The following is a 25,254-nucleotide window of genomic DNA, read 5'->3' as shown; positions in this document are numbered from 1 at the left end:
CAAGGGAGGGGGACAGACCTTCAAGGGGGATAGGCAGGCCTTCAGGGATGATGGCACAGGCCTTCAGGGGGGACAGACCTTCAGGGGAGGGGACCCTGGTGTAGAAGTACACGGAGGGAGGGAAGGGGGGTTCAAAGAGACATGCAATTTAGGGGGGAAGAAATAATGGGTCTAAAAATAGAGGAGAGGGAGAGAGATGACACAAGGGATGGTGTGAAGGGGGGATAGAGATACTGGTTAGGAGGGTAGTTGGGAAGAGAAAGGGAGAGATGGTTTTCCCTGGGGTGGTGGAGGAGGGAGAGATGCTGGATGAAAGGGTAGTTGAGAAAAGGTGAATCTGTGGATAGAGATGAAAAAAAGGAAAGATGGCAGACCTCCGGGGAGGGAAGGGAAATGGAAGGGGAGGACAGAGATGGCAGATGGATGGTTAGCAGGGAGAAAGATGAAAGTAGGAGACCCTGGCAAGCAAGTTATCAGAAGACAACCAGAGCCTGGGACCAACAAGATTTGAATATTGACCAGACAACAAAAGGTAGAAAAAATAATTTTATTTTCTGTTTTGTGATTACAATATGTCAGATTTGAAAAGTGTATCCTGCCAGTCCTGGTGTTAGACCGCAAACGTGAGCTAGGATTTAACAGAGAAAAGAAAAGTCCTTTTTGTTTTTTTATTTTGTTTAGACCACAGCACCAGTGTGGTTAGGAGAAGCCAAAGGGGGTGAAGAAGCTATAAAATAAACCCACCAGGATGTTTGGACAAAAACACCCAATTGTGCAGGAAAATGGAATCAAAAAACCAATTCAATAGACTGAATCGAATCTAATCAAAATTTTTTTTCCTGATTCGGGCAGCACTAATTCATACTTCACAATCTTCAGTATGACAACTGCTTCTAGTTTTGTTGATCATTGCAGTGCCAAAAAGAACTTTAAACACTTAGGGCTCCTTTTACAAAGGTGTATTAGGGCTTAACGCGCGGAATAGCATGCGCTAAAATGCCACGCACGCTAGCCACTACCGCCTCCTCTTGAACAGGCGGTAGTTTTTCAGTGCGTGCGCTAAAAACGCTAGCACACCTTTGTAAAAGGAGTCCTTAATATATTTTTGTGAAAGTTATTATAAATCTGAACGAAAAGAGTGATCTTAATAATTTTGTTTAACTTTACAGTGCTTTTAAAGCCATCTCTCCTTAAAACTCTCCATGTTCTATTTGTCTTATAACCGTTTTTAAGTTACATCTACTCCAGATTCCATACGTGTGGTGATTTATCCCTTCCTGCAACAGGCTTGCAGAGAGAAAATACTTACAACTTTGAGAATCTCCCTGTTGAGGTGGAGCCCCAGTCCACACCTGTTTTTCTCTGCAAGTAAACTATGCAGAGGGGTTCTGATATGCTTTGCTTGGCTTTTTTGTTTTCTTGTATTTAAAGTTTGTTTTTTCTGAGGCTTCGGTGGCCCAAGACCCCATTCGTGGGGATTCTTTGCTTAGGAAAGGACTCAGACCTCGGGAGAGCATTCCAGGCATCAACCACCCTCTCTGTAAAGAATTTCCTAACATTGTTCTTGTCTGCCACCCCTCAACCTCAAATTATGCCCTTTGGTATTACCATTTTCCTTTCTCTGGAAAAGATTTGGTCTATGTTAATACCTTACAAGTATTTGAACATCTGAATCATATCTCCCCTGTCCCTCCTTTCAATCTAGGGTATACACATTCAGGGCTTCTAGTCTCTCCTCGTATGTCTTTTGGCTCCGATATCAGTAATCCTGCCATTTCTTCAAGACAGACTCGAGAAGGGCCTGGAAGTTGATTCCCTCAAAGTGCAGGTGGCAGGCCTCTCGTGCTTTAGGGCTCTAATGGAGAAAATTTCTTCGGCCTCTCATCCTGTGGTAGCCAGATTATTTGACAGGAGAGTTGCGACTACATTCTCCTGTGTGACAGACGTTCCCAACATGAAATTTTAGCTTTGTTTTGCATGCCACGTTTCCAAGTTTATTTATAATTTGATATACTGGCCATCAACATGTATCTGGTCAGTTTACAATGCTAAAAATTTAAATACTAAAAGTAAAATTAAATTAAAATGTGGGGAATGGACTATGACAAAGACATTAACAATAATAGATATGAGAGGTGTTTGGGGAGGGGAAGAGTTGAAATTACATCAAAAAATAAAATTAAAGGGAGGTACTGGGGAAGGGAAAAAACAGAGAGGAAAGGGAAGCCGCTTCTTAAAAGCGGTTCTCGTGGATTGAATGATGTGGTTGGAAAAAGAATCTTATCTGGTGTTTTGGTAGGCGTCTTGGCTTTGAGTTTGATTTTGAATTTGTCAAGAGAATTTTCATGACGTAGATGTGATGGCATGGCATTCCAGAGGGTAGGAGCTAGGAGCTGTGACGGAGAAGATGGCATTTCTGGTGTAGTAGAGTTTTTTAATTGGGGGAGTGGTCAGTAAGTTCTGATCGGAGGATCTGAGGGCCCTAGATGTAGTATAGGGAATGAGATGTTTGTACGAGCTCTTTCAAGAGGAGTCGCTGATAGATCTTACTATTAAGATGGCTTTCCTAGTAGCTATCATCTCAGCGAGAAGGGTCTCCGAGCTGCAAGCTCAGTCATGCAGAGAACCTTTCCTCTGATTTATGGAGGCTTCACACAATACCTTCTTTCTGCCAAATGTGGTTTTGGTCTTCCACATAAATCAGGATGTCCGGCTACCCACATTCCATACCACAGGTTCGAAGAGAAAGGACAAGTTGCTGGACATGTTAGGAACGTTCTTCGAGGTGACACATAATTTTTTGTCTCACAGCTTATCTCTTTATACTAATAAATCCTAATCACCTGGAGAAGCCAGCTTCTAAAGCTCCCATTTCAAGATTGTTTCACATGACTAGTTCTTTAGAGTATATCAAGTGTGGTAAGTAACTACTAATTCTTTGAGATTACACTCTGAGGAACGTGGCTTTTTCATAGGCAGAGTCCTAAGCAGTTCTGCCCGAGGAGATTTGTAGAGTGGCTACATGATCCAACCTCCATACTTTCAGAATCTTTTACAGTGTGCATGTAGCGGCATGGCTGGATGCCTGTTTTGGGTCTTTAGTGCTAGCAGCTGGCTCATTTACGCCCTAGACTCGGGGGACTGCTTTAGTACATCACTCTGGTTCAAGACTCATATACCTTTTGCACTAGAAGTGAAGATTAAGTTCTTACCTCAATAATCATCTTTCTAGTAGAAAGGCATACGAGCCTGAAGACCCACCCTGTCAGATTTCAATTAGCTTGCATGCTGTCTCAAACTTGTATGTATTTCCAGATACTTGTCTTTTTCCTGTCGGACGGGTTTGAAGAGTGAGAAGTTTTCTTGCTATTGCAAAGTGTCAAATGTGAGAATCACATAAGTGTTAGTGCCAGTTGCACTCAGGTAGGTGGCTTGTTTGGGTCCACCTTGTCTATTGTTTTGGTGTTCTTTAATTGTATTCTTTCAAGAGCAGAGCAGATTTGGTTCTATCGGGTAGTTCCCCATGCCCACTGATATAGGAGGCAGAGCCGAAAAGAATGTGAATGATGTCTTCTACACTTGTGCTGCCCGATTCACTGATTCAAATTGATTCACTGATTCGAATCAGGTGAATTGATTCGAATCAATTCAAGTTTCCCAAAAAATTGGCCTCCCGATTCAATGATTGACCCTTCCCCGGTGCTTTCCAAAAGCAGGAGCTGCAGCGCTGCTTCTTGCTGGCCATCCGCTGCCGCTCCTGCTTGAGGGGGAAGAGTCAGTCAGAAAGTCCTCCCCCAGCTTCCCCGGTCTTACCTCCTTAAGGTTAACACGGCAGCTTGCAGGCTCGATGGTGTTATAGCGATTCCTGCAGCTGCCCGTCGTCCTCAGCGGCACGTTCTCTCTGCTACATCCTGCCCCTGCTCTGGCATCAGGGACAGGATCGCACCAGAGAGAACGTGCCGCTGAGGACGACAGGCAGCTGCAGGGATCGCTATAACACCAATGAGCCTGCAAGTTGCCGTGTTAACATAAAAGTAAGAGAAGCTGGGGGAGGAAACAGGCTTGTGGGGGGGAGCAGGCATTCGCGGCGGGGAGCAGGCCGAAGAGTGCCTTCAAGGCAGGAGGGCAGGTCATTGCGGGGGGGGAGGGGGGACAGGTCTTCGGCGGGAAGCAGGAGAAAAGAGTGCCTTCACGGCAGGGTGGCAGGCCATTGCGGGGGGGGGGAGCAGGTCTTCGTGGCGGAGAGCAGGAGAAAAGAGTGCCTTCACGGCAGGTCTTCGCGGCGGGGAGCAGGCCAAAGAGTGCCTTCACGGCAGGGGGCAGGCTTGTGCAGAGGGAAAAGGAGGAAGAGTTCCTTCGCGGTGGAGAGGCAGACCTGTGCAGAGGAAGGAGTAAGAGAGGGGAGGAGAGATGCCAGACCTGGGGTGAAGAGAGAGACCAAACAAAAAAGAGGGGGAGGAAAGCAAATGGAGAGAGGGAAAGAGAAATGCAAAACCACAAGGGGAAGGGTACAAGAAGGACAGATACTGCTCCAAAGTAGGTGGGCAGGGTGCAGGATAGCAAGAGAGATAGTGGGAGAAAGCCTATATCTGGGGAAGGGGATACAAGAGGTAAGGAAGAGAGAAAGAACAAGCTGAATATGGGGAGAGATAAGATTCTGGACATGGAGGGAGCATAGGAATGGGGACACAAGGGGGACAGTACTGGAGAGGAGAATAGGGACAGGGACATAGAAGAGAGATGCTGGATGAAAGGGTAGCTGAGAAAAGGAGCGATGGTGGATCTGGGGATGGTGGGGTCCATCGCTGCAGCTGCGGGGGGATGGAGATGAAAAAAAAAGAAAGATGCCAGACCTCTGGGAGAGGAAAGGGAAACAAACAGAAGGGCAGTGAGTTATTCACCTCTACTTGTGAGTTGTGTAGAATAGTGCTGCCGATTCAGGAAAAAAATTTTGATTTGATTCAATTTTCCTGCCCAATTGGGTGTTTTTTTCCAAACATCCTGGTGGGTTTATTTTATAGCCTCTTCACCCACTTTGCCCTCTCCTACCCACACTGGTCTTGTGGTGTAAACAAAATAAACAAACAAAAAATACTTTTCCTCTCTCTGTTAAATCCTAGCTCACGTTCGCAGTCCAACGCCAGCTCTGGAAGGATACACATTTCAAATCTGACATATTGTAATCACAAAACAGAAAATAAAATTATTTTTCCTACCTTTTCTTGTCTGGTTATTTTTCAAATCATGTTGGTTTGGTTGTCTTCTGATCAGGCTCTCCTTCTTTCTTCTTTCTCCGTGCTAACCAACCATCTTGTCTCATATGCTTTTCTACTAGAAAGAAGATTATCAAGATTATCACCTTTCTTGCATTATAAATACTATTTACTGTTGAAATAGGACATTGCCCCAAAGCAAACCAAAAAATATTTAAAATACTGAATAAAGTTTAAAAAATCCTATAAAATGAAACAAAATTAAAATTTTCATGCATGTCCCTAATCCGTAATGCTGGGTATGGTGGGATGTTAATTAAAATATTTCTAAAAATGCTAGCAAGCCTATTTTGTTTGCAATTTCAGAATGAGGCGTTACAGTTATGCACAAAGATTAGTGATGCCATTGATAGAGTGGATCATATGTTTACATCTGAGTTTGAAGCAGAGGTGGATGAGTCTGAATCTGCCACTTTGCAGCAGTACTACCGAGAAGCCATGATTCAGGGTTACAACTTTGGTTTTGAGGTAAGCACACAAACACATTCATATCTACTTGTGTTAATCTGCCCTTGATGTGAAACTTTTTGTTTCAACCAAATGAGGGTAGCTGACTTTAATTTTTCCTCCTTTAGTCTTATCTGTGCAGTGTGAAAAACATATATTATTTGAATCCAATATGCTGATGTCTCCTGCTTTTCTAGTTAGTTATTTTCATGAAAGATGTTTTATGTATAAGAAGTACAATGTTTAGTATTGGTCTTATTTGTACAGTGTGAAAAGCATATATTCCAGTGCAATAGGTGAGACACTAGACCATAAGGTTATTTCCCCATCCACACTAGATTTTTCACTTTGCCTCCAGTGTATTTCACAGACTGGTTTAGCACCCTCTAGCAGTCTTACCCTTCTGCATGCACACTGCAGCTGTGTGTGTTCTGCTCTCCTCCTTTTATTGTTTTTAATTCAACGTAGTTTCATTTGTTTTTGTGGTTATTTTCGCATTCCCAGTGGATTTGAAGCTCTGCCTGCTTAAGAATTCACTGACTTTGGTCTGTACCCTTTGGGGTACCTGTTAGCCAGTCTGCATAGTATTGTTTGGAGCTCAAGGCCGTCCCTGACCTAGTCTCACTTCCTGTTAAAGGGGGGGGGGGTCGAGCGCAGACTGTTTGGCATGCTTAGGGGGCTCAGCGGTGTTCCGCAGTGTGCTGGCTGCATTTTTTGGCACCTCCACCCATCTTGGTGAACATCCGGTGGTCCACTGGGATGGGGGCTTCGTCAGACAGTGGAATCTGACTGGCAGCCCGAAGATAAGTTAGGAGGAAGTATTCCCAGCATTGTGGCAGTGAATTCTGAACCGACTATTGAAAAGGCTAGAAGCAGGTGCAGCACCAGTGGTATCAGTGAGTACAGACAAGCTGACAGGCTCCAACATCGAATTTTAAAAGTTAATATTGAGGGGTTTTCTGTAGTTTCCATTGTTCCCCCACTTGAAAAATCCTAAAATCGCTGTTTTTTTGTTTTTGGGAAGTGTGTTTTTTTAACATGTTTTTGGTGCAAATTTGGTGCTGGTGACCATCTTGGATTTTTAGTGATCTTTTTTTCTACTTTTCCCCTGCTTCTTGGAAATTGGAATTTTTACCTGGAAAAGTGCTGGTATGGAGTCCTCAGGGCTCCTCGTGTGGATTTGTGTACAGTTTGCACAGATTTTGGAAAATAAACTGAAGATAAAGGGGAGAGTGTGGCACAGTCTCAGCCTCAGCACTCTGGGGTTGTGGGTTCAAACCCATGCTGCTCCTTGTGACCCTGGGCAAGTCACTTAATCCCCTCATTGCCCCAGGTACATTAGATAGATTGTGAGCCCACCAGGACAGACAGGGAAAAATGCTTCAATACCTGAATAAACCCATGTAAACCATTCTGAGCTCTCCTGGGAGAATAGTATAGAAAATTGAATAAATAAAAATAAAAAATGTGCAGCGCGGTGGGGGGGATGGTGATTATTGGTTCAGCTAGCCTGTCGGGGTGACCACCATTGCTTTCAAGGCTTGAGTCTGCGGGTTCTGTAAGTCGGATCCTCCACAGCCTAAGATGCAAGACTAAGTATCTAAGGGTGATTCTATGCCTCAGGGACCAGATACCTTTTCAAAGTTCATGAGATTTTTGTGGTCTGAATTTCAAACCATGGGTCCAGCTGCTGGGTGCTCTTCTGTTCCCCCTGCTATATTCCTGAGCGATGGGGATGTCTCCACCTGCGCCAGCTGTTCCTTCTTCCCACCCTGTTCGGGGGGATCCTATGGCTAATCTGGACCTCGCTGCTCATTTGGGGATTGGGGGATCTGAGCTTGGGAGTTTCAGATCCAGGAGATGATCCGGCTGTTGTGCGCTTGTTTAAGTTTGTGGCACTACTTGATCTTATTGGTGAATCTTTGTAGAAATTAAGCTTGAGTGTCCATCCTGCTTCTTTCACTTCTATTTCTTCTCTCTGGCTTTGTAGTATGTGCTTGCAATCTGAAACCTTTCCCTGGTATCTGGATATGAGTTGTATGGTCTCTGAGCAGTTTGACTCTCTGGAAGGTCCTTTACGGAATGCCAGAGCTGTGTCCTGCTTGTATCCACTGGCACAGGAGTGGGACTGCCTGCAGGTCCTGGGTTCCATGGTGGCCACGTAGAATGTTGTCCCTTGGGCAAGGGCGCACATACATCCTCTTCAGAATGCCTTGCTCTCTCGTTAGGCACCCCACCAAGATGCCTTAGAGATGAGCCTCCCATGGACTGTAGAGGCCAGAGCAAGTATGAACTGATGGCTTCGTCCTCAGTCTCTCTGCCAGAGAGTTCCGTTGCACATTGCCTCCTGGATTGTGGTTACGACAGATGCCAGCCTTCGGGGCTGGGAAGCTCCCTTCACTTGTTTTCCCCTTCAGGGCTGTTGGATTCCGTTGTAGAGGAAGTGGTCAATCAACAGTCTAGAGCTTCAGGCCATTCATCTGGCCTTGAGAGAATTGCAGAGGACCCTGGAGGGACAGGCAGTCCGGGCCTTTTCCAACAAAGCGATATTAGTTGCCTAAGTCAGTCGTCAGTACCTGATTGTAAAAACCGCTTAGATAACCTTGATAGGCGGTATATAAAATTCTAATAAACTTGAAACTAAGAGCTCTCCATTGGCTCTGGAGGCCAGCTTTCTTTTCCGTTGGGCAGAACATCATCTGTGGCCAGAGTGAATAATGTTCAAGAAGACTTCCTCAGCCTTCAGACTCTGGATCAGGGCAAGTGGGCCATGTTGCAGGAAGCATTTCAGGCAATTGTGAGGTGCTGGGGCAGCCCCGCATCGACCTCATGGCTACTGCACAAAACAAGGCGACATGCTTCTTCAGTCACAGATCTGAGCCTGGAAGCGAGGAGCTTGATGTGCTCATGCAACCATGGCTTCAGGAAGTTTTTCTATACAAATTCCACCTTGGCCAATGATCAGCCAAGTCCTTTGGAGGATTGCGGCTCATCCTGGGCGCGTTGTTCTGGTAGCTCCCGACTGGCCTCGAAGACCATGCTATGTGGATCTGATGTGGCTGTTTGTGGGACATGGTCTGCATCTGAGTGTCTATCTGGACCTTCTCACTCAGGACCCAGTAGCCATGGATGGATCCAGGTTGCTTTGCTCTTGTGACTTGACTCGTAAGCACGCAGATTCAGAGCTTGTGATAGCTACACTTCTCAGGTCTAAAAATTCATCCATGTTGTCTGCTTATGCTAAGGCTTTGGTCTGGTTAAGGGCCTCACAGTGGCGTCTCTGTGAGTCCATGTGACCGGTCAGTCCTGTTTTTGTCACCTGGACAGTCGGTTTTCTTTAGTGTCGCATCCGGATGCTGCGTGTTTTTTTGAAACGTTCCCCTGTCTCGCTTAAAAGCACATTCTACCAGGAGTGTGGCTTCTTCGTTGGCCGAAGCTAGATCTGTTTCTCTTGAGGAGATTTGCAGGGCAGCAATGTGGTCTTCGCTTCACACGTTCGCCAAGTTCTACAGAGTGGATGTTGGTGCCAGGCAGGACTCTGCCTTCGGGTCCTCGGTCTTAAGAGCCAGCACAAAAAGCCCACCCTAGTTTGGTTTTGGGAGACTGCTTTTGTACATCCCTGTAGTCTAGAATGTCTCACCTATTGGAGATTATATACTTACCCTGGTAAGCTCTTTTTCCAGTAGATAGATGAGACATTATAGACCCCTCCCCCCACCCTGTCCTTGCTGTGGCTGCTTGCAGATTCCAATTCAGATTTTAGTCTCCTTATGTTTCTCTAGTCTATTTCTTGGAGACTGGTCAGCCCTTGGGGTTAGGAAGAATTTGTACATATATTCAGCCTGTTGTGGGAATAGTTCTGAGCTCCTTTGAAGCCTATGTTGGTGGTTGATGGTACTGTTTAGTTGATTTGAGCAGAAGTTTTATTTTATTTTCAAGTTTATTTAAAATTTGATTAAATCACTTCATAAATTCAAAGCGTTGTACAATAATAAAAAAACAGAAAAAAGGAAAGACAGACAGTTTTGGGACGATACTGACTTTTTGCAAATGAGAGGGAGGTACAGGGAAGAACTACAATCAATATAGGAAACAGAACGAAAAAGGGAAAAAACCCCAAAAGGGAATAACATAGGTAGTGCTATGGTTTAACCTGTTACAAGCGCCTCTACTTTAAAGATGGGGGGTGTCTGTCTGTGCTTGGGTACTAACTGCTAGAGGGCGCTAAACTAATTTGTGAAGTACAGTCGACTACGCTTAAATGAAAGGCCTCTGGACCGAATCGCAATGTGCGGTTAAATGGAGTGTGCGCTTAATCGGAGTACCACTTTTTAGTCATAGAAAATCACAGTACGGTGTAATCAAATGTAATAAATCTTTTATTCAGTTAAAAAAAACACACGTAAAACAATCCTACACGGTTTTGAGTTTGATTTTGAATGTGTGAAGAGAATTTTCATGATTTAGATGTGATGGCATGGCATTTCAGAGGGTAGAATCTGTGGCGGAGAAGATGGCATTTATGGTGTAGTAGAGTTCTTTAATCAGGGGAGTGGTCAGTAAGTTCTGATCAGAGGATCTGAGAGCCCTGGATGTAGTACAGTGTTCCCCTGGTCGTTCGCGGTCGGCAGTTCGCGGTCCCGGTCACTCGTGGTATTTTCCGACCACGAACCGCCGACAAGGAGAGAGCAGCCGGAGCTCCTAATTGGATAAGACCCAACTTAGTGCAGAAAGAGGCAGTCGTAACGTACCATGAGTGATTTCCTGCACTCGCAATGCTCCGGCTACTCTCCTGCTGCCCTCTTCAGGCTCCCCCATGAAAAACCGTATTCACAGTTTTCCAAGATTCACAGGGGTTCCTGGAACGGAACCCCCGCGAATATCGGGGGAGTACTTACTGTATAGGGAATGAGATGTTTGTACAAGCCCTTTCAAGAGAAGTCGCTGATAGATCTTACTATTAAGATGGCTTTCCTGGTAGCTATCGTCTCAACGAGAAGGGTATCTGAGCTGAAAGCTCAGTCATGCAGAGAGCCTTTCCTCAGATTTATGGAGGCTTCACACATTACCTTCTTTCTGCCAAATGTGGCTTTACAATCAGCACTGTTCCGTCTAATGCCAATACACTGTAAACCTTTTTTTAAACCAACATTCTACTGAAATAATCAGTCATTGTTTTCTGCATGCAGATTGCACAATTCAGGCTGTGTATCTGACTACTGATGCTGTAAAACTGGCCATAGTCATGACATCCATTTATCTCCAGATAACATTGCAGTGTGTGTAGGGACTTCAGCACGTCTGAGAAGGATACAATCTCTGCAGGTGTTTCATTAGTCGTGATGACTGCAGCAGTATCCTCATCCTCATCAGGCTCTTGATTGTCTGCAGTGTCCATTATGACTGTACAGATATCGGAATTAGTGCTGTCAAATGATGTGTGCACATCATTGTCAACAGCGACATACAGCTCAAACTCTTGTGGCGAGAATCCAACTGGGAGTTCAATGGATGAAGTGTCAGCTTTAGTTGTATCCTCATGTGTGAATGAAGCTCACCCATCAATAACAATTTGAAATCATTGATGATGAGACTCGACTCCATGCCTCCCGTACCATGTGAAGAGAGTTGAGTACTGTCATTTTTCTCACGAGCTCAGGGGCTGGATTCTGCGCTTGTATCAATCACCGCCATCACATATCTTAGGCGAGCGACCTGTAATGATGTTTGAAGTTGGCGATTATTCCTTGGTCCATCGGTTGGATCAAAGATGTGTTTGGTGGCAGAAACACGAGTTTGATGTTGGTTAGTCGTACGTCATTGCTGTGTGCTGCAGAGTTATCACGCAGCATTACAATGTGTCTCCTACGCCTTCTATTCAGATTGTCAAGCTTCTGCAACCATTCAATCCACAGTGTCACCGTCATCCATGCATTTCTGTTGCTTTCATATTCAACAGGCAGGCGTTTAATGTTTTTGAAGCACCGAGGATTTCAATTCTTCCCAATCACCAGTGGCTAAAGCTTTTCACTACCGTCCATATTGCAACTGAGCAGCAATGGCAATTGTTCCTTTGGCACCTTGAAGCAAACAGTTTTGCTGTGTTTGAAAGCCAGTGTCCCATCAGGGATGGCACGCCAGTATAGGCCCATCTCATCGAAGTTGAAAAGTCGCATGGTTCATATCCACCAATGACTGATGGCAACACTTCCATGACCCATCTTTCTGCACCAAACTCATCCATATCTTGCTTTTCACCATGCTCCTTCTTAAATTTTATGCCTTTACGAACTTTCCACCTCTCCAGCCATCCATTTGTTGCTTTGAAATCTTCTATGCCCAGTTCTTCGGATAGCTGTGCTGCTTGCTCTATCAGCAGAGGCCCACTGATTGGCAGTTGACGACTTCTAGCTTCAGCAAACCATTGCAGCAATGCTTGTTCAATATCTCCAGCCTTCCCAATTCTTTTCCGTTTCCTGGTAGGATTGCCAGTCTTTTAATATGGCATGCTTTTTTTGTAAATCCGAGAAATTTGGCTAGGAGGAACGCTGTTATGTTTTATAATAGAGACCCGATTCTCCTGTTGGTCAAGTCTCTTTAAGACATCGACACATTAAGCCAAAGAAAATTAATTTTGTCCAGCGTGGTAGACACATTCAGCCAGAGACAATGACTTTTAACCAGCCACAGACAGGTTTTTCTCCTCGAGATGCCATGGTGCAGTTTCGAAAGTTAGAACACCTGGCCAGCCTAGAATGCTGATCCGAAATATGTGGCTCATCACCGTGAGAACGTGATTGCTTTTAACCGGAGTGAATGTAACTTAAACGCATAGAGGTGGGACCTATAATATCAGTGCGCATAAGCAGATTGTGTGCTTATCAGAATTGCAGTTATCCGGAGTTTACATCCATTGACTTTAATGTTAAAAAAAACAACCCAGGACCATGGAGGTAGGCTGCGGATAACTGAAGTGTGCGCTTAACCAACATGCACTTAGGTGGAGTAAACTGGAGGCAGAGTGAGAAATCCGGAGTGGATCCCTTCTGCAGCATGTGGATATGGGGAAATAACCCTATGGTCTACTCTAGAATGTCTCACCTATCTACTGGAAAAGAGCTTACCAGGGTAAGTACATAATCTCCTTTTATTTGAAACCAATTGCTGATGTCTCCTGCTTTTCCAGTTAGTTATTTTCATGAAAGATGTTTTATATACAAGAAGTACAATATTTAGTATGTGTGGGTCCATGTAAAAATATATGGACAACAATCTTCATATATCTTTATGTATTATTCAGCTAAGATATTTAAATCAGACCACTGAGTAATCAATTCTATTTTATATGGATAATTCATGGTTGCTGCTGCTGCAATTTCTGCATTCAGACTTGCATGAATAAGCTATTTAGATATTGGATGAATGCTGCTATTCAGTGGATGACTGGCATACATCTAATCTCACCCCACTTTATCTCTATACTTTTTTGCCATATATTGATTTATTTGCCCAAAAGTTATATATTCAGAGGAGCAGGAATTTGAAAGTTAGGTGCTTTTCCATTTAACTTACGACATTACTCAGATCCTTTTGACTTGATGGAGGTTTGCAATAAGTAGATGCTGCATATCTGGAATAGTGTTAAAGGATTTTTCTCCTTGCAATAATTAGAAAATGCTTGTTATTCAGTGAAGATAATTTTCTCATTCTTTTAGTATCATAAAGAAGCTGTTCGCCTGATGTCTGGAGAATATAAACAGAAGATTGGAGACAAGTATATCAGTTTTGCCAGAAAATGGATGAACTATGTGCTGACGAAATGTGAAAGTGGCCGGGGCACTAGGCCCAGGTAATCTCAAATTGCCTCTCAACTAGGTAGTAGGAGTTGGATCTAATTTTTTTGATTTTTCAGAGCAGAAAACAGTGCTAACTTACCAGTGAGCAGCACACTTGGAATTCTTTATCTCACATGTATGTATCATTTTAAATATAACAAAAAAAGTGAATTAAATTATTTAAAGTATATATTATATTATTGAAAATAATTTATAGAGTGCTCAGTGTGATATCTTATTCAAAACCAACAGGTTAATAGAATGAAGATGTATTGACATTACATCATTGCACTCACCTACCTACCAGCCCTAAACATTTGATTAAATATAAGTTGTTCAAGCAAAATAATAGTAGTAAAGAGGTATAGATGAATACTTAGCTGAATGTGATTGATGAAAAACTTATATATATCTCCACTGTCAAATGTATCATCTCATAAACAAAAGTGTCCTTGAGATCTGCTCGTCGCTGCTGGGAGTTGTGCAATGAAGTATTTCTTATATAGTTGGTTTAGTTGATAATATGAAAGAAGTGAGTCCCCAAATCCACCATTAAAAGCTAATCAAATTCAGCATATAGCTAAAACTCCTTATTGTGAAAACAATCCAACATTTCCTCAACACCGATCGTGTTTCACTTTATTTTGCGTCATCAGGAGGAAATAACTAAAAATAAAAACAGAAGATATAACAGTTCTCAAGAATCAAAAATATTCAAAAAATATAATTTCTAAACTAAAGAAATAAATTACCTTCAGACCTCATAATGGAGAGAACACGCCGACAGAGGATTTCAACTGAAGAGTCAGATCAACGTGTGACGTATGACGTCTAAACGTATCAACGTATATGAAGACCGTCTAAGGATCACATGATAAATGAATACTTAATGGTGTATTATCACATATAAATGATATATAACTATTATCTAGTGGTCCATTCTATTTCTTTATTGAGACCATTGGGTCTCAATAAGTGTCTCATGAGTGTGATCATAACATTAAGTTTAGTGCCAACATAGATAAATCGAACATCAATTTTTTGGACATTCAAATCTCTTTGTCAGCAAGTCAATTTCAATCAACTATATATAGGAAAAACACTGATAGGAATTCCATTCTTCATTACAAAAGTTTTCATCCGAGGCAACTTAAAAATAGTATCCCAAATGGTCAATTTCTTAGATTGAAACGATTATGTTCTTCACCAATTGAATATCATCATCAAGCTGGGATTATGAAACAACGTTTCCGTGATAGGGGCTATCCTGAACGATGCATCAAAGTTGCTTACAAGAGAGCCAAGAACGCCAATCGTGATTGGTTGTTATTACCTAAAAATAAACTAGATCAAACTAATTCAAGAATGACCTGTGTTTTACCATTTTCTAGTAAAACTTCTCATATACAAAAAATTATACATAAACATTGGAACATATTAAGATTTCATTCAATATTTTCTGAAACTCCCATGTTTGCTCATAAAAGGAGCAAAAATTTAGGTGAACATTTTAATAACAATTTAATTAATGAAGATAACGTTGAATCAACAGGACACACCAGTTGTGGGAGATGTAAATACTGCTGCCATTCTCTGATCATTAATCAAATCAAAATACCTAATACTAATAATGTTTATCATTTACGGGGTCATTCGGATTGTAATACCTCTCAAGTAATATATGGAATTTTTTGTCCATGTAACAAGATGTATATAGGTCAAACCAAAAGAGCTATTAAATTGAGAATAGCAGAACATCTGAGCAGTATTCGTACCAACAAATTAGAGGCTCCTTTAACTGATCATTGGCATTCAGCTGACCATTCTCTTGATGACCTTAAATTCTGTGTAATCAGGCATTTTAAATTTAATAGACAGGGTGATATCTCTCATACTCTTCTTTATCACGAACAACGTCTAATCTATACTTGGAATACAGTGATTCCCAATGGTCTCAATAAAGAAATAGAATGGACCACTAGATAATAGTTATATATCATTTATATGTGATAATACACCATTAAGTATTCATTTATCATGTGATCCTTAGATGGTCTTCATATACGTTGATACGTTTAGACGTCATACGTCACACGTTGATTTGACTCTTCAGTTGAAATCCTCTGTCGGCGTGTTCTCTCCATTGTGAGGTCTGAAGGTAATTTATTTCTTTAGTTTAGAAATTATATTTTTTGAATATTTTTGATTCTTGAGAACTGTTATATCTTCTGTTTTTATTTTTAGTTATTTCCTCCTGATGTCGCAAAATAAAGTGAAACACGATCGGTGTTGAGGAAATGTTGGATTGTTTTCACAATAAGGAGTTTTAGCTATATGCTGAATTTGATTAGCTTTTAACGGTGGATTTGGGGACTCACTTCTTTCATATTATCAACTAAACCAACTATATAAGAAATACTTCATTGCACAACTCCCAGCAGCGACGAGCAGATCTCAAGGACACTTTTGTTTATGAGATGATACATTTGACAGTGGAGATATATATAAGTTTTTCATCAATCACATTCAGCTAAGTATTCATCTATACCTCTTTACTACTATTATTTTGCTTGAACAACTTATATTTAATCAAATGTTTAGGGCTGGTAGGTAGGTGAGTGCAATGATGTAATGTCAATACATCTTCATTCTATTAACCTGTTGGTTTTGAATAAGATATCACACTGAGCACTCTATAAATTATTTTCAATAATATAATATATACTTTAAATAATTTAATTCACTTTTTTTGTTATATTATTTATTAGGTGAATAGTTTTATAAAAGATTTTTTCTCCCATTTATTTAATCTTTGTATCATTTTAAAGCCAAAAATCTTATGCTTCCAAAGAGAAACAAACTTGGCAGTTGACTTAGGCCCCCTTTTATTAAGTCGTGGGCGTGAGTGCTGTTCGCTAATGCTCTGATGTCCATTCAATCCGTATGGGCGTTGGAGCATTTAATTTGTTGGAGCATAGTTTGGAGGGACGTAAGTCAAGTCTTTAGATGCAACTCGGGGTAAAAAATGTAAATAAACAAACTCATCTCCCAGCTCTGGTGTCAGGCAGAGCGGAGGGACAGTAACCCCCAGCACATGCCCTGTCCAGGGAGCCGGGGGCACTGCAGCAAAGGTACCGTAACACGTCTCCCTCCATGTCCCACAGCAATTATTGTAACTAACGGGGAGCCGACAGGAGTGGGTCACCTGCAGCAGCTCAGCGACCCAAGAGACCCTCACCTGAGCCCGCTACCTCGGGCGCCCTGGCCGGCCGAGAGCTCTCCGCAGCCACATTCACCGCATCTATCTTCCCATCTCACACACCCGTCGGCAGAGTCACTATAGACGTAAGGCAAGTTGTAAGCTTTCCTCCATCGTTGACCTGTCTCCCACCTTAGCCTGTAGCAAACTCATGCTCTGGGGCTTAGTAAAAGAGGGGGTTAGTTGGTGTACGTTGTTTTTTTTGACCTGTTAAGAAAGATTATGTTTTCTGTGTACTGTGTAGTATTTTGAATGCATACCACAAGCTCTAAATTATGCCTTAAGTGAATGTAAGGTTGTGAAGTTCCTGCAGTCACTGAGATGGGTAGTTAACCTGTCCAAGAGCTGGTTGGCTCCGTCTCAGCGCCTGGAGTACCTTGGGTTCTCTTCGACACCAGCTTGGGGAAGGTCTTCCTGCCAGAGACCCGAGTGGTCAAGTTGCAGTCAAAGATTCGTCTTCTGATGGCTTCCCGGTGATCTCAGGTGCAGGATTTTCTCCAGGTCTTGGGGTCGATGGTGGCTTCCCTGGACGTGGTTCAGTGGACATGGGCTCACATGTGCCCGCTTCAGTATTATCTGCTGCAGCAGTGGTTGCCCTAGTTGCATGATATGAACTCTCCTGTTCCTCTTTGGGGGTTGGTTCGTTGCAGTCTCAGTTGATGGCTCCAGTTTTCCAATCTGGTGCAGGGAGTGAGTCTGGATCAGCCTCAGTGGACCGTACTTCTCACGGATACCAGTCTCCTTGGCTGGGGAGCTCAGTATCTTGGTTGCTCGGCTTAGGGCAGCTGGTCGCTGGAGGAGGTGTCTTGGTCAATCAGTGCCATCCGACTGGCGTTTATAGTGTTCCAGCCACTGTTGATGAGCAAGTCTTGTTTGGGTTATCTCGGACAATGCCATGGCGGTGGCCTATGTCAATCATCAAGGGGGAACCAGGAATCGTCTGGTGGCACAGGAGGCTGCACTGCTCATGCCCTGGGCAGAGACTCATCTTCTGGACATCTTGGCTTCCCACATAGTGGGAGTGGAAAATGAGCAAGCATACTTCCTCAGTCATCATGTGTTGGATCCTGGAGAGTGGTGTCTCGATCCCATAGCCTTTGAGTTGATTGTGCAGACTTGAAATCTTCAGTCGGCGACAGGATGTTCAGGCCAACAGGCTGGATGCTCTGGTACAGCCTTGGCCGACAGAGGTCCTCCTGTACATGTTTCCTCCGTGGCCGATGGTGGGCAGAGTTCTTTGCATTGCTCGGCACCCCAGCCGCATGATCCTGGTGGCTTCAAACTGGCCCAGGCGCCCGTGGTATGAGGATCTGGTTCGTCATCTCATGGCAGATCTTCTCCTACTGCCCCTCTCGCCCGATCTTCTAACTCAGAGTCTTATGCCAATGTTCGATCTAGGTCCCTTTTGTCGTATGGCTTGGCTCTTGAGATGGAGCGCTTAGGTAAAAAAAGGTTATTCGGATAAAATGATATCCACTCTTCGGGTTCTGGAGGCTTTCCACTTCTCGGGGTTATGTGTGTGTTTTGGCATATTTTTGAGGAGTGGTGTCCTGCATATGGAGTGGTTTCCTTTCGCATCTCTGCCTCACATCTTGGAGTTGTAGGATGGCCAGGACAGGGGCCTAGCCTGGTCTTCTCTCTGGGTTCAACTTGCAGATTTGTTTGTGTTTTGCGGTTTGCTGCAAGGTAAGCATTTAACTTCTTATCCGGATGTGATTCACTTTTTGAGGGTGGCCAAATTGTTTCAGTCTCCAGTGCGACCTTTGGTTCTGGCCTGGGATCTCAGTCTGGTTCTGTACGTGCTCATGTGCCCTCCATTTAAGCCCCTAGGTTCCTGTTCATTGAAGGGCCTTACTCTCAAGGCAGTTTTCCTGGTGGCCAATACTTTTGCGAGAAGCGTTTCTGAGTTGCAAGCTTTCTGTTGTAGGCCTCCCTTCCTGGAATTTTCTAGGGTACGTGTTGTACTGCGGCCTGTTCTATCCTTTTTGCTGACAGTGGTCTCACCTTTTCATGTCAATCAGTCCACGGTCCTCCCGGTCTTGGGTAGTCGGGAGGTCTCTATGGAGCAGAAGCAGTTGAGCAAGATGGATGTCTGGGTTCTTCGCTCTTATGTTCAGCGGACCCAGGAGTTCCGGAAATCGGATTATCTTTTTGTCCTCTTAGCGGATCCTCGTAAGGGGGCGGTGCTTCCAAGGCTACCATTGCACACTGGATCAAGGAGACTATCGCTTCCACAAACATTCTTTAGAAGAAGCCTATTCCAGAATTTCTCACAGCTCATTCCACTCGGGGTCAGGCAGCTTCTTGGGCTGAGTCTTCTTTTGTGCCTCCAGTGGATATCTGTAAAGCTGTGGTTTGGTCTTCTCTCCATTCCTTTGTGCGACACTACCATGTGGACATTCAGGCGCATTGGGACATGGTGTTCAATGAGCATGTTTTGGTGGCGGCTCTCCGGGGGTCCCACCCATGATGGGTACTGCTTTGGTACATCTCATCAGTGAACTGGGCCGGTCTGGAGAGTTACTAAAGAAGGAGAAATTAGGTTCTTACCTGCTAATATTCTTTCTTTTAGACTCCCCATACCGGCTCAGTCCCCACCCTGTCTGTCTGTCTCTGTTCTATCGGGATTTGCGTGAAGAGTGTGGATTTTTTCTGCGGGTTCCTAATATTTTTCTAGGGTCGGGGAGATTAAAAAGAATAGCGGCTTTAGCTCAGATGGCATAGCTGGCCAGCTGTGGGGACGTTTGCTGAAGGGGCTTTTCTATGCAATTTCCTACTGTATTCTGTTAGTTGCTACTCCTGTTAGGAGTGTTGTTACTGTTATACTTAGTACTTCTTAGTTCTGGTTGGCTATTCGGCAGACTGATTATATTAGGGGAAAGCACAGCTACTTGTATTACAGCCAAAAGGTTTTGTCTCATTCTCCACCTGCTGTCATGGTGAGCTATTACTCATCAGTGAACTGGGCCGGTCTGGAGAGTCTAAAAGAAAGAAAATTAGAAGGTAAGAACCTAATTTCTCCTTCCTTTCTTTTAAGTCATAAATTTTTTGATCTAAACTAAACTAAACCTTAGGTTTTTATACCGCGCCATCTCCATGGTCGTGGTGCTCGGCACGGTTTACAGGGATTGTAATGAGAAAGGAACTCCAGGGAAAGGGTTAGATGAAGAATGGAGGGAAGAAGAATGTTAGAGAGCTAGGATGTCAGAGAGGAGGGAGAGTTAGATTTTAGAGAAAAGCCAGGTTTTCAGATGTTTGCGGAAGGGTTGGAGAGCACTCAGGTTCCAAAGGGGGGAGGTGAGGTTATTCCAGAGCTCGGTCATTATTCCAGAGCTCGATCATTAGTTTTTTTCAAAAGAAAGTTAAGAAGTTAGGGTAGTTAAAAGTTCTGTGTTTAATTCCAACCTTCTCCCACCCTCCTAGGAGTCACTCTTTGATTTATAGTCTTCTGAGGCAATTAAGGAGAAAAAATTTTCATCACAGGGCTTAACTGGGAATTTTCATCAGCTCCTTAGCAGCTCATTAAGAAACAAGTGTGAAAAATATCTAATAAACTTGTAAGACTTTAATGGCCTTTTTCTTAGCATCAATTTATATTGTTCTGAACCAGAAAACTGAATTCAACCATATAGCTATATTGGAACAATCCAGTATTTTTCTCTACCTTTCAGCATGGGGTAGGTTTTGTTGTAAGAACATAAGAACATAAGAAGCGCCATCTCCGGATCAGACCTTCGGTCCATCATGTCCGGCGATCCGCACACGCGGAGGCCCTGCCAGGTATACACCTGGCTTATTTTATAGCCAACCATATCTTTATATGCCTCTCTCAAGGAGATATGCATCTAGTTTGCTTTTGAAGCCTAGGACTGTCGATTCCGCAATAATCTCCCCTGGGAGAGTATTCCAGATGTCAACCACTCTCTGTGTGAAGCAGAACTTCCTGATATTATTCCTGAACTTGTCCCCCCTTAGCTTCATTTCATGTCCTCTTGTCCGTGTCAAATTGGACAATGTAAATAATCTTCTCTGCTCTATTTTGTCGATTCCTTTCAGTATTTTGAAGGTCTCGATCATATCCCCACGCAGTCTCCTTTTCTCAAGGGAGAACAATCCCAGTGTTTTAAGTCGATCCTCATATTCCAGTTTCTCCATACCCTTCACTAGTTTAGTTGCTCGTCTCTGCACCCTCTCCAGCAGTTTTATATCCTTCTTTAGGTAGGGAGACCAATGTTGGACGCAGTATTCCAAGTGGGGTCTGGCCATTGCCCTATAAAGCGGCATTATAACTTTCTCCGATCTACTCGAGATTCCTTTCTTTATCATGCCCAACATTTTATTTGCCTTATTTGCCGCTGCTGCGCATTGTGCCGACGGCTTCAGGGTCCTATCTATCAGTACACCCAGATCCCTTTCTTGTTCACTTTTTCCCAGAGTTGCACCTGACATTCTGTACTCGTATTCCTTATTTTTACTGCCTAAATGCATTACCTTGCATTTCTCCACGTTGAACTTCATCTGCCATTTCTCCGCCCATTTTTCTAACCGACACAAATCGCTCTGGAGTTCCTCACTGTCCTCCTGCAATCTGATTGCCCGGCAGAGTTTTGTGTCGTCTGCAAACTTGATGATCTCACTGGATGTTCCGTTTTCCAGGTCATTGATATAAATATTAAAAAGGATCAGCCCAAGTACCGAGCCCTGGGGTACACCACTAGTCACTTTCTCCCAGTCGGAGAACTTCCCATTTATGCCCACTCTCTGCTTCCTGTTATCCAGCCATTTGCCTATCCATCTTTGTATATCTCCCTCTATGCCATGGCTTTGTAGTTTCCTGAGAAGTCTTTCATGTGGAACTTTGTCAAATGCTTTCTGGAAGTCCAAGTATATTATGTCCACCGGCTTTCCACTATCAATTTGCTTGTTCACGGTCTCAAAGAATTGGAGTAAATTCGTCAAGCACGATTTCCCTTTCCTGAATCCATGTTGACTGGGTTTCATCAAGTCGTGTGTGTCCAAGTGCTGAACTATGCTATCCTTGATCAGTGATTCAATCATCTTGCCGGGGACAGACGTAAGACTCACAGGTCTATAGTTGCCCGGTTCTCCTCTCGATCCTTTTTTGAAAATTGGCGTGACGTTCGCTTTCCTCCAGTCGTCTGGTATCTGACCAGTTTTGATTGACAGGTTTGCAAGTTTTTGCAATAACTCTCCGATTTCAACATTCAATTCCTTCAAGACTCTCGGGTGAATTTCATCCGGTCCAGGGGATTTGTCACTTTTAAGTTTGTCGATCTGGTAGTATATCTGATCTAAGTTCACTTCAACTGTAGTGAGGCTGTCCTCTATTTCTCCTGTAAACAGTTTCTCTGCTTCAGGTATTGTTGAGGTGTCCTCCTTTGTAAAGACGGACGCAAAGAAGGAATTTAGTTTGTCTGCGATTTGTTTATCTTCCTTGATGTACCCTTTTCTTCCCTTGTCGTCCAGGGGTCCCACTGCCTCTTTTGCAGGTTTTTTCCCCTTCACGTATCTAAAGAAGGGCTTGAAGTTTTTGGCCTCCCGGGCTATTTTTTCCTCATAGTCCTGTTTTGCATCCCTCACCGCCTTGTGACATTTTTTCTGTTCATCTTTATGTTTGTTCCAGGCTTCGGTTGTCTTCGTGCATTTCCATTTTTTGAAAGAGTCCTTCTTTTCTTTTATGGCTTCCTTCACCTGTATGGTAAGCCATGCCGGTTCTCCTTTGCCTTTAGTTCTCCGATCTTTGGAAATCCTCGGAATGTAGAGATCTTGTGCTTCTGCAATAGTATTTTTCAATAGGCACCATGCCTGATCTACCGTTTCAAGTTTGTCCACCATCTTCTCGAGTCGTTTTGTTACCATGGCTCTCATGCAATCGTATTTACCCTTTTTAAAGTTTAAGGTGGTGGTTAAGGTTTTGGCATGTTTCCCTTTCCCGATGTCAAGTTTAAAGTTGATTACATTGTGATCACTCGTTCCCAGTGGAACCATGACTTCTACTTCTGTTATCGGTCCGGTGAGACCATTTAGGACCAAGTCCAAGGTGGCGTCTCCTCTTGTCGGCTCTTTTACCATTTGCTCCATGAAGCAATCCCCTAGCACCTCCAGGAACTTGACCTCCTTGCCGCAGTTGGAGGCTCCTAGTTTCCAGTCTATTCCTGGGAAATTGAAGTCTCCCAATATAACTACATTGCCTGTCTTGCATACTTGTTTGATTTCCTCCATCATTTCTGAGTCAGTGTCCTCCGCCTGTCCTGGGGGACGATAGTAAAGGCCAATTTTTGTATCTGCGCCATTGTGACCAGGAATTTTGATCCAGAGGGACTCCAGCTTCTCTTTCCTGTCTGTTGTAATCATTCCAACAGAATCTATTCCTTCCTTAACATATAGGGCAATACCTCCACCTTTCTGCCCTTCTCGATCCCTTCTATATAGTTTGTATCCCTGTAGTACTGTGTCCCATTTGTTTTCTTCATTCCACCATGTTTCTGTTATGCCAATGATATCCATGTTCTCATGTCTTGCTATCGTCTCTAGTTCTCCCATTTTGTTTCCTAGACTTCTAGCATTTGTATACATACATCTAAGTTCCCTTCGTGTTACCTTTTTGGACCTTCTACTCTTGGCTGTCCTTACAGTTTCATTTACGGTATCCTTTACTGCTCCTGTGTTATCTCCCATGTTTGCTGTGTGGTCATCCCCTCCTGTGTCTGAGTTGTCCCTTCCTGCTTGTTCTCCTTTGTTGGCTGTGAGGTCGACCTCTCTTGTGTATGAGTAGTAGTCCTTTGTTCCTACGTCGGGGCATCCTGTTGTCTGTGCCATCGACCGGTGGTCGACTGTCGGCTTTCCCCTGTCCTTCAGTTTAAAGCCTTCTCTATTGCTTTCTTCATGTTGCCTGCCAAAACTCTTGCTCCTTCCTTGTTGAGGTGTAGTCCATCCCTTCTGTAGTACTTGCTTTTTCCCCAGAACGCCGTCCAGTTGCGCACGAAGTCGAAGCCATCGTCTCATCCAGGCGTTGATCACTTGCAATTCCCCTTGTCTCTTTCCATCTGCTCTTGGTACAGGGAGGATTTCAGAGAAGGCCACCTTCACCTCCCTGATCTTCAGTTGTCTTCCGAGTGAGCGGAGCTGGCCCTTCATCTCTTCCCTGTCATACTTCCGCCCGCTCACATCATTTGTTCCCACGTGGATAAGCACAGCGGTGTCCACTCCCCGTGCGCCATCTATGATCCTGGAGATCCTGTTGATCACATCCTTTACTCTTGCTCCAGGCAGACAGGTGATGACTCTGTCCTCTCTTCCTCCTGCGGTGTGGCTGTCCACGTGTCGTATAATGGAGTCGCCTACGATGATCCCCATCTTCTTTATTCGGGAGTTCCTTGGGGGGCGTAGGTCCACGTCCTTGGAGTAGGGCCAGTCATCTTCCTCCAATGACACTCTTGAAATTGTTTCCTGTTCTTTGGGTGGGGGGACATCTTCCTGTGCTCTCACTATTCCTCCTGGTGTGCGGTTGTCTCCTACCTCGTCTTCGTTTTCTTCTGTGTTTGCATGGGTGTCTTCTCTCCTCACATGGGTTTCCTGAGTACAGTTTTCCAGCCCTGGGATCTCTACATGATGCTGATGGGCTTCCTCTATGAACATTTCTAGATCCTTGACCTCGTCGTTTGGGCTGAACTCCACTAGAATCTTCTCCTGTGCTCGGATTCTGTCTTCGAGTTCCATCACTGTTCCCTCCAATAGTCTTACCTGACATTTCAAGCTATCCATCTCCATGCATCGATCGCAAATGTATGCCTGGATCCCCGAAGGGAGGTAGTCATACATATTGCAGTCGATACAGAAGACAGGAAAGCTCATCTTCCGACTTCCTTGGGCTTCCATTTCGTGCTTTACTCGTGGGTTGTCTGAGTGATTTGTTGTGACCTACTGCTGCTCTTTTTCCTACTGATCCTACCTCCCCCTTACCTTCTGACTTCCTGACTGCTGGCTTCCTATTTGAGTGAGTCTGTTTGTGTTACAGTGCCTGTGCCTTTGTGTGCTTGTGTCCTTTGCCTGCTGCTTCCTTGTGTTGCTTGCCTTGTTGTCTCTCTCGTGTGTGCTGTCTCTGCTCTACCTCACCTTGATTGTATGTGCGGGTTGGTTTCTTTTGTGTCTGTCTCTTCCTTATCTTCTGTGCTTGTCGGTTCCTTACCCGACTGTTCTCCTCTGGTGTTCTTGAGAGTAGCGCTCGTCCCTTGCAAGGCCCTTCGCAAAGGCGCTCTCGCTAAGGCGAGCGCCTTTACCGCGCGCCTTCGCCGCGCGCCGAACGGCTGGGCGCCGTTGGCTCCTCCCCTTTTCAAGGGGGAGTCCAGCGCTGCCTCTGACGTGTAGGGGGTGGGCGGAGCGTACTCTCGCCGCTTCCCCGAGTCTTCGGCTCTCCTGC

The 25,254-nt window shown here is 44.0% G+C and overlaps 1 protein-coding gene across 16 annotated transcripts in view; it reads left to right on the top strand.

Annotated features, from left to right (window-relative positions):
• The window catches only part of MAP3K4 (mitogen-activated protein kinase kinase kinase 4), a 462,673-nt gene that overhangs the window by 229,594 nt on the left and 207,825 nt on the right, over positions 1 to 25,254 (top strand). For all 16 annotated transcript variants that reach the window (XM_033937735.1, XM_033937734.1, XM_033937737.1 and 13 more), the window contains 2 exons: positions 5,580 to 5,741; positions 13,436 to 13,569. In XM_033937735.1, coding sequence (XP_033793626.1) covers positions 5,580 to 5,741; positions 13,436 to 13,569 — 296 coding nt within the window. The remainder of the gene's footprint in view (positions 1 to 5,579; positions 5,742 to 13,435; positions 13,570 to 25,254) is intronic.

This window comes from Geotrypetes seraphini, chromosome 3, assembly GCF_902459505.1.
Source record: "Geotrypetes seraphini chromosome 3, aGeoSer1.1, whole genome shotgun sequence".
In the NCBI taxonomy this organism is placed as follows: Eukaryota; Metazoa; Chordata; class Amphibia; order Gymnophiona; family Dermophiidae; genus Geotrypetes; species Geotrypetes seraphini.
The sequence above is the reverse complement of the archived record's forward strand: the minus strand, read 5'-3'. Positions and strand labels throughout refer to the sequence as shown.